The 16465-nt window shown below is 32.0% G+C and overlaps 3 protein-coding genes across 3 annotated transcripts; 2 read left to right on the top strand and 1 right to left on the bottom strand.

The window, feature by feature from the left end:
- The first annotated feature begins 6169 nt into the window (after positions 1 to 6169).
- On the top strand, positions 6170 to 7980 carry K444DRAFT_613137 (uncharacterized protein). The gene is made up of 2 exons (XM_024880291.1): positions 6170 to 6640; positions 6688 to 7980. Exons 1-2 carry the CDS (start codon positions 6510 to 6512, stop codon positions 7643 to 7645), a joined length of 1089 nt encoding a protein of 362 aa, XP_024736441.1. The 5' UTR covers positions 6170 to 6509; the 3' UTR covers positions 7646 to 7980.
- Positions 7981 to 8491: 511 nt separating this feature from the next.
- On the top strand, positions 8492 to 10758 carry K444DRAFT_629949 (alpha/beta-hydrolase; the record flags this gene model as incomplete). Its single annotated transcript, XM_024883127.1, has 3 exons — positions 8492 to 8498; positions 8553 to 8637; positions 8688 to 10758. The coding sequence occupies 3 exons, from the start codon at positions 8492 to 8494 to the stop codon at positions 10756 to 10758; spliced, it is 2163 nt and encodes a 720-aa protein (XP_024736440.1).
- A 426-nt stretch (positions 10759 to 11184) lies between these two features.
- On the bottom strand, positions 11185 to 12211 carry K444DRAFT_613135 (EF-hand). Its single transcript, XM_024880290.1, has 3 exons — positions 11732 to 12211; positions 11461 to 11673; positions 11185 to 11371 (listed from the first exon to the last, which is right to left on the bottom strand). Exons 1-3 carry the CDS (start codon positions 11823 to 11825, stop codon positions 11337 to 11339), a joined length of 342 nt encoding a protein of 113 aa, XP_024736439.1. The 5' UTR covers positions 11826 to 12211; the 3' UTR covers positions 11185 to 11336.
- Positions 12212 to 16465: the final 4254 nt, after the last annotated feature.

The raw sequence follows: 16465 nt of genomic DNA, 5'->3' as shown, positions 1-16465 counted from the left end.
ACTATTTTATAAAAAGCTTATTAATATAATAGAAATAATAAGTCTTAAACTAGTAGTTCCTAGTTTCTAGTATATTATATAATAGTTTTATAATCTTTAGAACCGAATTATTATTTAGATTTAGCTTTCTAGTAAACTTATAAGATGAATTAATATAAAAATTATAATTAAGTAAGATTATTAATTAGATATAAGCTTATAAGATATTATATAAATATAGTTTTATAGTATTTATTATTATAATAATAATACTAAAAATAATTCTCTAGCTAATATATTAAATAATAGATAATTATATTAATACTATATATTTCTTATTATTATTATAAGTCTAGATAACTAGTCTTAACTTCTTAAATTCTCTTTCTATATTTTTATTCTTGATTTTATTAATAAATCAGGAATTAAAAATATATACTTCTTTTAGTACCTAAGATCTAGAAGTAATCTCAAATATACTTTTTTCTAGAAGGCTAGTAATTTTAACTTAGTAGAAGTTCTTATATAGGTTATTATCTTATAAGAATATTATAAAATCCGGGTTCCTATAAGAATATCTTTTACTATACTTTAGTAAAATAGCAGAAATTATAAAAGAAATTATATTTGTATTACTTTTAGCCTTATTATAGAATTCGGAAATAGATTTAAATTCGGAACTATTAGTAATAACCTTAATATTTCTTATATAAAAGGGCTTTATAGAAGTTAAGTAAAAAATGGTATTATTATATAATAAAGCTAGTATATAGTTCTCTCTATTAATGGCTACTAGCTTATATAGCTTATCTTAATTACTAGATTAACTAGTATTTCCTTTATATTATATAAGAATATCCGAATTTAAGAGAAGTTTATAAATATTAGTAATACTAGAATTATTTCGGGTATTTGGGGTATTTATAATCTAGTATCTAGCTTAAAGCTTTTGAATTTCTATTATTACTTTCTTAAGTATTACTAATTACTATAATATAATTAGTAATAAAATATTATATTTAGTTATTCGAAATAAAGTACTATAAATCAAGAAAGTTAGAATAATACTATTAGATTTAGTAGAATTATTAATAGTCTTAAAAGCTATTTGAAATATAGTATTTTTATTAATTTTATTAATTTCGGTTATAATAATAAAGTAAATATATTAAATCGGACTATAGTAATATTCTATAATTCCGACGAAATTATAAGCTTTTATAGAAATAATTTTAATCTTAGTTTCTATAATATTTATAAGTTAAATAAACTTATTACTAGTAAACTATTTTCTAGTATTTACTATAATCTAATTAGAAGGGCCTAAATAAGTATTAATTTAATATTACTTTAAGATATCCTAAATATATAATATACTAATATTTTAAAGCTATTAGCTAGTTTAATATTAAGTACCTTTATTAATAATATAAAGTATAGGCTTACTAGAAATATAGAAAATATTAATAATAATAAAGTAATTAAAGCTAATATTATTTTTTAGGTTAAACTTGAATTATTCTAGTAATTATTCGAATTTCTGGTATTACTTAAGGGCTTTTATATTAATATTATAGCTTCTTTATTCTAATATATTTTAGAGCTTACTAATAAATAAATAACTAAAATAGTAATATAGATATTATAATGCGATCTTTATAAGAAAACAGGAATTATAAATAAAGAATTCGGAAATAAAGCTTTATAGAATAGTATTCTAAAGCAAGAAAGAATATCTAAAATATTATATTATAGATATAAAGTATCTAGTAAAAGTAATAAGATAATTAATAAGATTATTAAAGTAGATTCCTAGCTTGTCTATATTAGCTAAGCTAAGTATAAATAAAGTTTTTATAAATATAATATGAAATTATATTTACCTAATTAGTATTCTTATTATTATAGATCTAATAAAAAACATAAATCCGATACTAAACTAGATATTAACTTAATCTTTAGTAATTTCATTAAGTTAGATATTACTATTAGTCTATTATAAAGCTTGGAATTAGTTAGAACTAGTAATTAAAAATCTAGAAACTCTAGTATTAATTATAATTCTATAAAAGTAATAAGTATTATATCTTAATATATTATTAATTATAAATATCTAAGCGTCTTCTATTTATTTAATAGGCTTTAAAATATAGTTTTTATCTATTATCTAATATATAAGAAAAAGAGAAATAAGATTATTTATAAGAATATTAGTTATAGAAATAGTAGAAGCAAGAGTAATAAAAGTAGCTAGGAAGCTCTTAATAAAAATAAAGTAGGAATCTGAGTAATATTTCTTTTCTTTATTTATTTCTGCTAGTAAAGCTTTAAAAGTATTATTCTCTAGTTTGTTTTTATTATTTGTATTATTTTCTTTTTCTTTAATTTTAGTAATATACTATATATAAGTATTACTAAAGTATTTATTAAAGTTATAGAAGTTTCGGGATCTAAATTAGTAAATATTTTTATTCTTAAATCAAGCTTTCTTAGTTTTTTATTTCTCTAATATATACTTCTATAAGTAGTATTCGAGTTTCTTATATATAAAATACGATTTCGGAATATAATTATTATAATTATAGGACTTAAAATAATTATTACAAATTCCGAAGTTATAGCTAGATCTGTATTAATAATTTCTAGATAAATAGTAACTTAGAGAGTTTTAAGAATAGTATTATTAATTAGTAAAAAGAATCTTAGTATTAATTTATTATTTCTTTTTATAAGTAATAATAAATAATTAGAGCTTATTAATAAATTAGCTAAGATTAGGAAAAGAATCCGAAACTATATATTAATATACTAGTATATTTTAATAAAAAGTAATAATCTTATTATATAGAAATTCGGTATTTTATAAGGCAGGTACTAGTTTATATTATAATTTATATAGGCTATTAATTAGTAACTAAATAAGCTCAAATATTTTTTTTTTAGAATATTAAGCTATTATAATTATTATTATAATAGTATTTTACTTATCTAAGTTTTAATATTAGAAATCAGGGCTTTTAAAAAAGCTATAAATATTTATATAGGCCTCTTTATATATATATATTAAAAGAGCTAGTTATTATAAAAGTAATCTTATACTAGTTTCTTTAATATAATAGGGAAAGCTCTTATTAATACCTTTTATAGAAGCTTTATATATTAATAGATATTAAGGAAAATAGCGAGTTTTTAATTAAAACTATTATTAGTTCTATTATATTTCTATATCTTAATATATATCTTTATTATTTCTCTAATTAGCTTTATAATAAAAGGGCTAGCTAAAGGGCTATTTAGAGATAATAAAAGTAATAGAAGATTATTAGCTTTAGTTTTCTATAGTCCGGTATTAGTAAAAGTAGTTATAAATAATAAAAAAATAATAGATAATAAAAAAGTATAAGTAATAATTAGTTTAGTATATTAATTTCTTATAATATTATTATTTAGGAATATATATAATAAGGTAATAAGGCTTGCCTTAAGGTCTTATCTAGTAATAATAATATTATTAATAGTTTAGATATATTATTTTTCTCTCTAAATAGTATTAACTAAGGATTATATAATAGTAAAGTAACTATAATTATATTTAATATAAATATTGCTATATTATAAAGTAGCTCGTAATTAATATAGTATATATTAGTCTAGTTAATTAAATATCTCAGGATTAAAGTTATTAAAATCTTCCTTAAATAATTCCTAGAGGTTCTTATTAGTTAACTTTTTTATCTTATACTAGAATAATCTAATATTAAAGTAATTCAAGATTTCCTTATAATTAGAACTAGCTAGGTTAATACTATTTTTCTATTTCTTTATTTATTTATATTTATTCTAAAGATTTATTATCCCGAACCCTTAAAACTAAGCCCTTCCCGGTATATATATATAATTTATAGTAAGAGGAGTTTAAGGATAAGATAGTTTATAGTAGGTTTATAGAAAAGGTTTAGTAATAAAGGTATTTAGATATCTAGTTTAGATATTAGATACCTGATTTAGATATCTAGTTAAGATACTAGATATCTGATTCAGATATCTAATTAAGATACCAGATATCTAGTTAAGATATTAGATGCCCCAGATATCTAGAAATATTAAGAGTATTAAAGTAAATATTTTGCCTTTAAATATTTCATTCGTAATAAGAAATTTAGAAAGTAAAATATTATAATTCCGAGAGAGATCTAAAGCTCGAAGAACTCGATTTAATAATAAAATCGAAGTAGTAATTAAAGAGCTTTAAGGATATATATAGGGTATATATTTCGAAGAAAGGGTTTTATAAATACGGGTATTATATAAGTAGAAAAGATAATTTCCAAGAAAATAGTCTTAGAGCTAAAAGAAATTAGTTTTAAAAGATAATAGAAGTTAAATAAATAAATAGTTAAATAACTAACTGCTTATTAATTAGTAAGAACTAAAGTCTTTTTCCTTAGGCTACCAGATACTTTTTTATAAAGTTAATAGGTAATTCCTTTCTTTAATATAGTTAGATTAATATTACTAAGAGCTACTAGATATTTCTTTTAGTATAACTATTCTGTTTCTAATCTATAAGTACTAACTAATTAGTACTAGTTTATTAGTAATATATAGTACTATTATATAGTTATAAAATATTATTTATATAAGTTAGTAAAGTTATTATTCAGAAATAGAAATTATAGTATTATAGTATTAATATATAATTCCTAAATCTACTAAGCCTAAAGAAGTCTAGTCTACTAGTTAAGTTACTTATAGGACACGAGGTTATATAACTATATCCCGTATCTTATATCTTATTACTTATATCCCGTATCCCGTATCTCGTAATTATATATATAACTCTTAAAGAAATAGCTATACTAATACTAGCTTTATAATATAGTATAAAAGCTTAAAATTAATACTATTAGTATTTATAATAAAAGTAATTTAATTAATTAAATAATACTATAAAAGCTAAACTAAATAAATATATTAGATTAATAATAAAATATAGCTTAAGTATTTATTAAAAATAAAAAACGACTTTTTTCTTTTTTCTTATTTAATTTAAGAAAATCTTAACTAATTAGTTCCTTTATTTTATTTATAATTATATATAAATTATATAAAAATAAGTTTATATTTACTAAGATAATTAGTATTTCTTATTTCTTATTTATAATCTCGCTATTTTTATAAAATATTTCTTTTAATAAAGCTCTTATTTCTTTTTTAAATCTATTATAAAATCTTTTATCTCGAAATTATTTTTTTAATTCTATTAAATTAAAGTTATATAAATTAAATTTTATAGAAATTTTAGATAAGCTATTAAAGCTACTTTTAATAAATATATTAATATAGCTTAAAGGCTTGTAATTAGAAAAATAATTATTAATTATTATATTTAATTTAATTTCTCGAAACTTCCTTTATTTTGGGGTTTAAAATATTTAATTAATATTATAATATTATTATTTAGTAATTTTTATATTTGACTATATTACGAAAATATTAGAAATATTTAAATAATAAAATAATTAGAATTGTTTTAAGAAATATCTTATAGCTTAAATAATCTTAATTAGTAAATAAAGTATCTTTTTAGGTATTAAGGTAAAAGAATTTTCAGAAAGTTCATATAAATAAATTAGAACTCGAATTAATTATTATATTTTAAAGAATTTATTTACAGGCTTAATTTTTTAGTTAAAAGAATTATAGCTTATAAAAGCGGCTTAAAAATATTATTATATGTAATTTTTATCCTATATCTTTATTTCATATTTTACTCTTTATTTTTATTTCATGCCTTTGCCTTTTATTTTTATTCTAAAGCTCAAATTAATTTCTTATTTATTATAGTGGCTGGTGGAGTGGACGGTGCGCAGGTAAGAATGAATGCATATTTTAGGATCTTGAGGCGGAGTTCAGTGGGCAGGGTGAGTAAAGTTGGGGGTGGAGGTTGCGGGGCTATCCTCGTGGTCATAGTGGTGAAATTTATTTGGTGAAGGTGAAGTGAGGACGTGAGATTGAAGAGTGAGTTCCGCAGCGCAGTGAGGTCATTCTGAGGTCCCGCTACAAGCCGCGCTCAGCCCCGCAAATTTCCCCCAATCTCATGGCACAGCCACAATTTCCCTTCTTTCTTGCACTCCATTTCCAACACTCCTCATTCACTTGTATGACTCAGTGCAAACCCCAAGAAGTTTTCTCGTCTCAATTTATTCCAATGTTCTATTTCCGAAAACATGACGTTATGTGCGGCGAGGCTCGGCGAGTGCCTGACCTTAGACCTGGTCCTTAGGCTCGAAGGCGCAAATGAGTCACCATGAGTCGAGCTTCATCACTCTCTATCAACTCCCCGATTGGGCTTCACAGGAGACGCAACAATTTACAGCCTCGATTGAGATCCAATACAAGACGAATTGAGAGGTACAAGTATTACTCTCCATTCCTATGTTCATTGTCTCTTCAATTCATTCATCAACAACGACAACTTTTACGCTTTAGTTGGAGAAGAGAGGGTTCTGCCAATCAGTACACAAGTTATGCCAGACGCAACGACAAACACGACAACGGCAGGCGCAAATACCACTGAGCAGGAGCTCAGTTGCACAACATGCCTTGCAAATTTCGAGAGTAAGGAGGCGAAGAGAGCGCATATGAAAGAGGAGTGGCAGTGAGTTCCATTTCGTCATTGGATTGTTGCAGAGTTGACGAGAACAGCGTTTATAACCTGAAACGAAAGATTGCTGCACTACCTCCGATTTCCTTCAAGGTATTCGACACGCAAGTGCTAGCCTCGGAATCTGGAAGTGAGGATGAGAGGTGGGAGGCACATGCCAAGGCAAAGAACCACGTCATGAGGTCCGACGAGCTGGAATCTCTTGCACCGGAAGACTTTGCTTCACTCAGCCCTCTTTCGTCTAATGAGGAAGAGGATTTTGACCCGGCGCAATGCCTATTCTGCAACTTGGAGTCTCCTTCGATGCAGGACAATTTGAAGCATATGTCCGAGGCCCACACTTTCATCATCCCTTCCGCTGACCACCTCACCGACGTCCCCTCCCTGCTCCATTACCTCCATATCCTGGTCTACGTCTTCCACGAATGTCTTTTCTGTCATAAGGAAAGAAATACAAAAGCTGGAGCGCAGGACCATATGCGAGGGAAGGGGCATTGCAAGCTCGATCTTGACGACGAAGAGAGTGAGCTGTGGGAGTTCTATGATTTCGGTTCCGAAGGAAGCGAAAAGGGCGATGTGGAGATTAGAGACGGCGTGGTGAAGATCGAAGATTCGCTCCGTCTCCCATCCGGCAAAGTCCTAGGTCATCGAACGCAACCTCGATCATCCCAACGACATCCCTCAACGCGACGACGCTCTAAATCTCCTCAGCAACATCTTCTCACTGAAAGTGGAGATGAAGCTGAAATATCGACTGACACTACGGAATCGAAGGATCAGAAGGTGGTATTGAGAAAAGGTGCGGAGATGAGTCTAGCGGGAATATCAGGCCTGCAGCAACGGGCTTTGATGGTGATGGAGAGGCAGAGGGAGGGTCTTCAGGCTAGGGTCAGGAATGAGTATCAGGGCAGTCTGGAGAGAGGCGCGAATAGGCAGAAGAGGTTTAGGGTCAAGCATATGGGGAAGAAGAGGGGTGGGTTGGAGAAGAGGTTGGGGTGAGGAGGTGCGGGAAGGAGCATGATATAGGTCCAGCAACGAGGAGCGCTGCTTGATGAGGACTGCAGATGCATTGCACACTGGCAGAGTACAGATTGTACCGGACACCAATTTATGGGAACAAATGCAGATGTGCATGCGGTGCCTCGTTCGGCATCTTCCGGAGGGGCTTAATGGGGGGCCTTAGGGGGGAAGAGTATGCAACCCCTGGATATTGGGCTGGCAACGTTGCCCAGCACCATTCATTGACTGCACAATAGTTTTCAACAAATAATAAATGTTTACAGTATCAGCAACACATTTTCAAATTCTCATTCCAGCCAGAATGTGAACTAGACTCAATCGAGAAGAGATAGATTAAGTTGATCACGTGCAGCCCTTTCTCGTCATGCCATCACATGCATTTTTCTTCACAACATCTGACACCGGAGACGAGCTCCAACCATTCACCTCCAATCAACGTCTCCTCCACACCGCATTTGCCCTTCCCGCCCCTGCCCGCCACGCTTTCATTCGGTGCAGAAATGTCCTAAACGCCGCAGGAACATACGCCGAGGCCCTCCCAGCTGCAGTTTCGAGGTCAGTAGGATCACAAGACTTCTCGAGCTTACCACAACGATGACCTGGCTCCGCAAGATTCCGCCTCCTCTCCAGTCACGCCTTCGTTCTGCATGCGCAGATTGTGATTGATAGAATATAGTGTGCTTAGAGCATTGGCTGTGCTGGTATCCTTGTGGCGGTTGTTTCCTTCATGGACTCACATGTCAATCTTGGCGCTTTGTTCTCGAAGCTGCATTCCTCCTTGGGGTTTCTCTTTCTTCTCTACGATAGACTGCATCAAATGCCACGATGATAGGTATGGCCTCCGCAGACCAAAATTGCCTATGGATTGCTAATTGAGGCTCTTCAGATCATGTTTTGGGTCGCCCGTCGGTCAGGTTTCGACGAGTCCAAGTCCTGGCAGTTGTCTCGTTCTGGTCATTCTACCTCTTCAGGTACGTTTGTCTTCTTTCTCGAGGTAATGCAGTAGCTAACTTCACTGCAGAGGACATAAACATGGCCCTCCTACGATACGCAAACTGTCCCGAGGACTCTCGAATTCCCTCACACCATGGCAGACGGTGGTCATAACGATGCTTTACCTCTACATTGCACGAAACCTGAGCAAATTACTCGGCCTCGAATGTCCCGAACCTCTGGCAAACCTCTACACGCGATCATACTTCCGCGCAACATGGGTGACAACAGCATTGGATGCTGGATTCTGGACAGCGATGCGGCTGCGCCGGAAGTGGTTGAGGGACCTCTGCAGCATCGTCTTCACGGCCTACTATCTCATTGCTGCTGAACAAGCCGATGAGAAGGTCAGGAAGGTCAGAGGGATGGTGACGGTTGAGCATTTGCGTGTCAGTTGGAATAAGGGCACGACGCCGTATCTCGCATTCCTTACGAATTTGATGCGACCTCAATTCATGAGATATCCTCCCCGCGCGATCAGAATCCCGAGACCTCCGAATAGCGATTACAAGGAACCTGTCAACGGCTGGCTGTATTTTGATGGGCCGCTCTCGGCGCTCAAGAATCACACAAAGCTGGTGTTGGATATTCCTGGAGGCGGATTCGTGGCGATGAACCCGAGAACAAACGATGACAAGCTTTTTGCATGGGCTGGGAAGACGGGTCTTCCAGTCTTGAGTTTGGATTACCGAAAGGCTCCCGAGTTCCCCTACCCATATGCGCTGAACGAATGCTTCGATGTGTACAGTACGATCATTGCAAGTCGTGGCAAATGCGTTGGTATGTCGGGAGAGGTTGTACCGAAGATTGTCATTACGGGTGACAGTGCGGGTGGAAACCTTGCTACCTGTCTTACCCTCATGGTCATCGAAGCCGGTTCCACCGATACACGAAAGTACCTTGGTCAAACCAGTCTTCCGATTCCAGATGGTCTTATCTTGATGTACCCGGGCTTGGATATGAACATCGGAAACTGGATGTCTGACGAGCAGATGTCGTTGATTAAGGACAGAAGAATGAGAAAGACCAACAAGGCCATTCTCCGAAGAAAGAGCATGCAATACACCCTGGCAGCAGGCACACCCCATCAGTCCGAAGAAGAAGATAATGGCTCCACGCCAAAAGTCACCTCTCCACCAGCTGTCACGAACCTCCAGCCCGTCCGCCCAACATCCATCACCCTCCCTTCCCCGCAATTCTCTACAGCAGGACCAACCCTGCTCTCCCCAACCACTCCCCGAAAACACCCACCTCCCGAGCACCAAGCCTCGGGCTCGCACCATCCAGAACCACTGAAGACACGCCTGGCAATGTCAAGCATGATCTCTTACTTCAACGACCGTATCCTCTCCCCCGAAATGATGCGAGCGATGATTATCCTCTACATAGGCCCACATAACCGTCCCGACTTCTCGCAAGATTACCTACTTTCTCCCATTCTCGCCCCTGACTCTTTACTCTCACAGTTCCCGAAAACCTATTTCCTCACAGGAGAGCGTGACCCCCTTGTCGACGACACTGTCATCTTTGCCGGCCGCATCCGCAGGGCAAAAGCCGCCGCACACGCACAGCAATCCTCAGATGTCCGGCTAAGAAAAGAGTTCGACGACCGAGATGTCGTGGAAGTGGCTCTCATCCCAGGTATCTCGCACGGATTCCTGCAGTTTGTAGGTGTCTTTCCCGAGGGGTGGAAATACATCCATCGCTGCTCCCGCTGGATCGAACATATCTTCGCCGCGTCAGAAGAACGGGAACTCAATTCCCAGACTACAATCTCCACGCCTGGACCTTCTGGATACTTGAGCTCCTCGAGTAGAGGTGGCCATCAGCATCATCAGAGGAGACGAACAGAGAGTTCAGGGGATGAAGACATGGGGCTGGAAATGAGTATGTCCTCGAGAGGCAAGAGGGAAGAGGAGCGAAAGAGGAAAGAGAAATTGTTGAAGGAGCAGTTGAGGGAGAAGGGCGAGAGAAGTAAGGACACAAGCATGCGGAGGCAGAAGAGCATGGTTAGTTTGGCGAGTGAGGACGATTTACTCGGACGACGGATGTTGGGGCTTGTGGGCCCGTTGACGAGGAATACAGAGGATGATGATTGATGATTGATGTCACTATAGCTGGTTGGAGAATACGATGCGAAGATTTGATACGCGGTTTCTAAATCTGTGCTTCGTGATGTGAGGGCCAACGAGTGTTGGATGGAGGACGAGAGTGTGGCGGTTTTTGTTATGTTTCTTGGAGACACCGGCAGTTCTCTTCTTCCTGATTCTGATGACCGGTGAGTGTTGGGTGTGGAATATTCCTCATGTCTAGTGACATCACAATTCCTCGGAACCTCGATCTAGACATCACTGATAAGAGTTTGACAGCAAGGGGGTGAATGATGCGAAGAGTGGCGAGCTTTTCTCAAGTTCCAGGCGGCGAGATTGGCTCACCTCAGGAAGCAACACAAGCGCCACAGCAGGGGCGGGATGATACACTTCATGGAAGTGAGAACAAGAAATCATAAACAAGGAACACAATTTAGAGCAGGAAGTATAGGGAGGAAGAACCAAAAAGTCCTTTCAAAAAGCAGTGCGCATATTTTAGCTCTACCTATAGAAACCTAAATCCGTCTTGATATTTAGCACGATCTCATGCCGATTTCCTTCGATTGTCTTCATAGATCCCGCAACATCTACTTCGCCAAGAAAAAGTTGACAAACTCCTCATCTACAGTTAATCCGCATGTTAGCCATCCACTCTCGTCCCACAAGCCAAACAAACCGAGCAGGAAGCTCCTCGTCAAAGTGTATACGTACAATCAATCGTCCCATTCCCATCCTTATCCACCTCCTCCATCATAATCTTCAGCTCCTCTTCCGACAAATTCTCGCCAAATGACTTCATCACGTGCGCTATCTCGTCGCCGGAGATGGTGCCGCTGTTGTCCTTATCGAAGACCTTGAACGCGCTGCGCATCTCCTCTTCGAAGTTGGCCGGCTTGGTCTCCGCGGTCATCATCTTGATGAATTCTATGTCGAGTGTTTAGCCATTGTTGAAGCGAGGAGGGGAGGGGGCAGGGGGACAGACCATCGAGATCAACGGAGCCTGTGTGGTCGATGTCTACTTCGTTGATCATATCGTCAAGCTCTGCATCGGTGGGATTGAGACCGAGGGACTTCATCACGGCGCCGAGTTCGTTTCTTGTGATGACGCCTAGGATCGCAATGCCTGTTAGCTAGCTATCTGCCGGGGAGAACCTTGAGTTGGGCGTTAAAAGATATGTGAGAGAAGAGGTACCATCGCTGTCAGCGTCCTATGTACGAACATCAATATCGCAATGTCGAGAATGAGTTCTAACAAGTGGAACTCACGAATAGGAGGAACGCATCCTTCAGAGCTTGCACCTCTTCCGGAGTGGTCGAGTGGGCCTGGATAGAGTTAGGCTTCGTCGTCCCGGACCCGCGCTGCGGCGTTAGACGCAGCGGAGAGTGTAAGGCCCCTTACATGTGCTAGGTCTGGGCCTGGCATGTTGGCTTAAGTTCGTTGCAGGTACGTCCGGTCTATTTGCGGTGCCAGTGCTGGTGAGTAGCTCGATGAAAATTATACATAAGGTGAGATTAGGCTGCCAAAGCGGGGCACAGGTAAGACAACGCCCCTGGTCCTCGACGGTGTCTGATTGGCTACTGAGCAAACTTTATATTTTAATTGATAACGAAGCGGCGTATATATTGATAAGGATGGAGCTTAGTCTCGTGTTTATGAGATTATAAAGACCGAGTATATATAGTCTTTATAAGTTCAGAGAACTTTACGTGCTAATTACGTGGAATTTGAATTTTAACACCTATCTGTTGCGCTGCCACTAGGGATGAATTGGCCCGTGCACATCTAAGTGAACTGAATCAACAAATCATATCGCCAGATTCTTTAATTTAAGACCGCCGATTTGCTGCAATTTTGCGGTATATTTGATCCCGGAAATTCGTCCCTGGTGGCAGCGCAACGGATAACCCCTCATCAAGTCAGTGTTTCGCTTAAAAGTTCAGGGTTATAATCACTAAAATCTCAGGGACTGGCTCGCTAAAATCCAGCGCGCCTCACGGTGGACGGAAAAGCGGCACTGAAATCTCTATGTCCCAAGTCAATATAGGACATTTCAGAAAAACTGCTAACAAATGTTCCCTCGACTTATTATAAAATTAAAGCCCCTTACCTCAGCTATCTCGGAAAGCTAAAAGAATACTACTTATATTTATCTAAGTTTAGTTAAATATATAGCTTTAACTTGAGATATTAATAATTAGTTTTTGCTTTTTATTTTTATTATAAAAGAAGTTTTAGTTATTTCTTATTATTAAACTTTATATATACTTATTTATTTTATTAATTTCTATTCTCGAAAATATATAATTATAGATTTAATAAAAGAAATTTAGAGATTTTATAATTTAGTATTTTATAATATTATAAATATTAGTTTAAATTCAGGCTTTAGAATTTATAAATTATTTAATATAAGAAATATAATAAGTAATATTAAAATAAGCTATTAGATGTCACGAAACCGGGCTCTGGGCTTGGAAAGCAAAGTAGAGTGGCTCTTAATCCGAGAATTCTAAACTAAGGAGGGAAGCTCGTAAGTACAGGAGCTTTAGTATTCTAAATACTAGCCAGCCGCATGCGTTATCGCGTAATCACGTAATGCTAAATTTCCTAGTAAAGCGGCAGAGCATAATATTAGATATATTTTTTATATAATATAAATTACTAAATAAAAACTTAAATTAAAGTAAATTAATTAATAAATAATTAAATATGTTATATTTAAAAAGTAATAATATTTTAAATAATAATATAAATATATATATAATATAAATATATATATAATATAAATATATATATAATATAAATATATATATAATATAAATATATATATAATATAAATATATATATAATATATATATAATATAAATATATATATAATATAAATATATATATAATATAAATATATATATAATATAAATATATATATAATATAAATATATATATATAATTCTTTATTAATAAGCCTAAAAAAAGAGAAGTTATTCTTATATAAAGCTTTAATATTATATTAAGTAAATATTAAAAGTTATATTATTATAATATAATATAAATAAATTCTAGAAATAATAATTAAAAGATTTTTTATATTATATTTAATTTTATTCTCTTATATAATAAGAAATAATAATTATTTAATTTATATATATTATTTCTTTATTTAGTAAAATATATTTAGTACTAGATATAATAATTAAAATTATTAAATAAATATATATTATTATAATATATATAGGATTATATATAATTAAAGAATATATAATAAACCTCGAATATTACAAGTATTAATTAGAGAGATTAATAGCTCTTTATTATTATAACTAACTACTATTTATATTATAAATATTAGACTTATAAATTCCTTATTATATATATATTATTAGGGCCTCTTATTTAGAGAAGGCTTCTCTAAACTTTATAGGAAAAATAGAAATTAGTTTTATACTAAATTTTATATTATAGTTTTATAACTTATTAATTTATTCTATTATTTTATTACTTACTAATAAATATCTTATAAGCTAATTTCTTTATCTTTAAAAGAGGTAATTTAATAAATAATTATATTTCGAAATCTATAAAAATATATAATTCTTTATTAAAATTATTTCTATAAAAGAAGTTAATTAAATTAATTCTAATATAACTAATAATAAAAGCTTATCTAATATCTTTAATAAGGCTCTTTAGAAGCTTCTATAAATAAGTAATAATAATAAAAATAATTCTAGTAATAATTAAGATATTAAGATTAATACCCAAGTTATTATTATTTAAGTTATAAAACAGGACTTATATACTAAAGTTAAAGTACTCTAATAAAAGCAAGAATTAATAAATATAATTAATTAATATATCCTATAATTGGAATAATATAAGAATATTTTTAGAAATATTTTATATTTTATTATATTTTATAGAAACTTTATTTATAAATCTATTTCATTTTTCTTAATAATTTATATTAAAGAACTTTCTAGAATAGAATTAGAACCTATTTTCTTTTTTAATATAATAAGCTTTAAAAATAATCTCGATATTATTTACTAGAAGCTATTATATAATATCCTGAAAATATATTTAAACTAAGAAAAGCTTTTTAAGATCCAAATACCTAATTTATATTATAGAAAGTTCTTTAAAAAATAGAGAATATTTATATCTTTTTAGGAAATAGTTTTTAGGATCTAACCTTAAACTTATAATAGATACTTTTCTAGAATTAACTTTATTATAAATACTTTTAGAAACAAATCTTATAATATTTAAGAGACTATAATAAAATAAAGCCTATTATTATATAAGATTTATTAGAAGTAATTTAAGGCCTATTTAATTAATATATTTCAAGTATTTTAAACCTATTAATAAGATATTTTTAAAGAACTTTAAAATCTTTATTAGAAAAATAGTAATATAGTTACTAAATTATATATTCAAATAATTAGTTTTAAAGTTAATTAGAACCTATATTTTAAAAGAAATTAAATTTGAACTTTTAATATTATTTTATTTAATTATAAAACTTATTAGATACTTATTATTATAGTTATTATAATATATGGTACTAGTAGGAATTAGACTAGAGCTAGAGAGGCATCTGATATTTAAGAGAGGTATCTAGTATCTAAATAAGGCATCTATAGTCACCTAATTATTATACGTGATCCCGAGCTTAAGCTAGTATATAAGCCCGTATATAGCTCGCAATTATTTAGATCCGAGGCTTCTTTAAGATTCTCTTCTTTCTTTAGCTTTAAATTATTGAAATAGAGATAGTCTAACTATATCTTTCAGGCCCTAGATCTTATACTCGTAATATAATTTAAAGCTTACCTACTTCTTAATTCTATAGAAGATTTAAATAATACTTACCCGATTAGTTTTTAATAAGTATAAACGTAATATGCCATAGCTACTCCCGTACTAGTTAACTAATATTAGAATAAAAAAAAGCCTTAAAATAACTAGATAAGAAAGCCCTAGACTAGTTAGGCAAGCAGATAGGCTAATACCTTATTACTAAATAAAGACTTATAAGAAAGCAAGTTCTAGAATAACTAGGTAAGTCAAAAGAAGCTATAGTATAAGATACTACTAGTATATTACTAGAAAATAGACTAGAGCCTCTTATTAAGTCTCCTAAAGAGTTCAAATATCTTATTAATACTTATAATAAGAGAAATACTTTCTTTTAGAGAGCTAAGAAAAAAAAGGAACCTGCCCTATTAAAGGCAAACTTCCAAGAATTACTTTAAAGCCTAAAGGCTTTATATAAGGAGATTATTAAGCTAATTCTAAAAATATATAATATTCTTGCCTATAGTAAGAATTATTATAATTAGCTAAGAGAAACTAAGTAAGCCCTATAAAAGAATAAAGCTATTATTAAGAAGCTTATTATATAGCCTATAGAAATAACCGGTTCTCTTATTCTAGAAAGTAGATATTTAGTTAAATTTCCTAATTCTCTTATTTTTAAAAGTATAACTAAGGACGGTATTACCTTTAATAATTAGTTAGTTTAGATTAAGAATAAGCTTTATAATAACTCTAATACTTACTAGATAAAGAACCTTAAGATTATCTATATTTCCGGCTATATAAGTAGCTATATTCTTATACTAATTTCTCCCTGCCTAAACTAGAATAGTTAATATATATATAAGACTATTAGAGAACTATATACTTACTTAGAGAAGCTATATAGTAACCTAA

This window comes from Hyaloscypha bicolor (assembly GCF_002865645.1).
Source record: "Hyaloscypha bicolor E unplaced genomic scaffold K444scaffold_83, whole genome shotgun sequence".
In the NCBI taxonomy this organism is placed as follows: domain Eukaryota; kingdom Fungi; phylum Ascomycota; class Leotiomycetes; order Helotiales; family Hyaloscyphaceae; genus Hyaloscypha; species Hyaloscypha bicolor.
Note: the sequence above shows the minus strand (reverse complement) of the source record. Positions and strands in the feature narration are given on the sequence as shown.

Excerpts from the sequence above, each read along its gene's own strand:
- K444DRAFT_613137 (XM_024880291.1), top strand. The coding sequence starts at position 6,510 with ATGCCAGACGCAACGACAAACACGACAACGGCAGGCGCAAATACCACT. Across the intron at positions 6,641-6,687 it reads CATATGAAAGAGGAGTGGCA|CGTTTATAACCTGAAACGAA; the intron begins GTGAGTTCCATT and ends TGACGAGAACAG.
- K444DRAFT_613135 (XM_024880290.1), bottom strand. The coding sequence starts at position 11,825 with ATGAAGTCCCTCGGTCTCAATCCCACCGATGCAGAGCTTGACGATATG. Across the intron at positions 11,674-11,731 it reads AGGCTCCGTTGATCTCGATG|AATTCATCAAGATGATGACC; the intron begins GTCTGTCCCCCT and ends CACTCGACATAG. Across the intron at positions 11,372-11,460 it reads TGGGAATGGGACGATTGATT|ATGAGGAGTTTGTCAACTTT; the intron begins GTACGTATACAC and ends GATTAACTGTAG.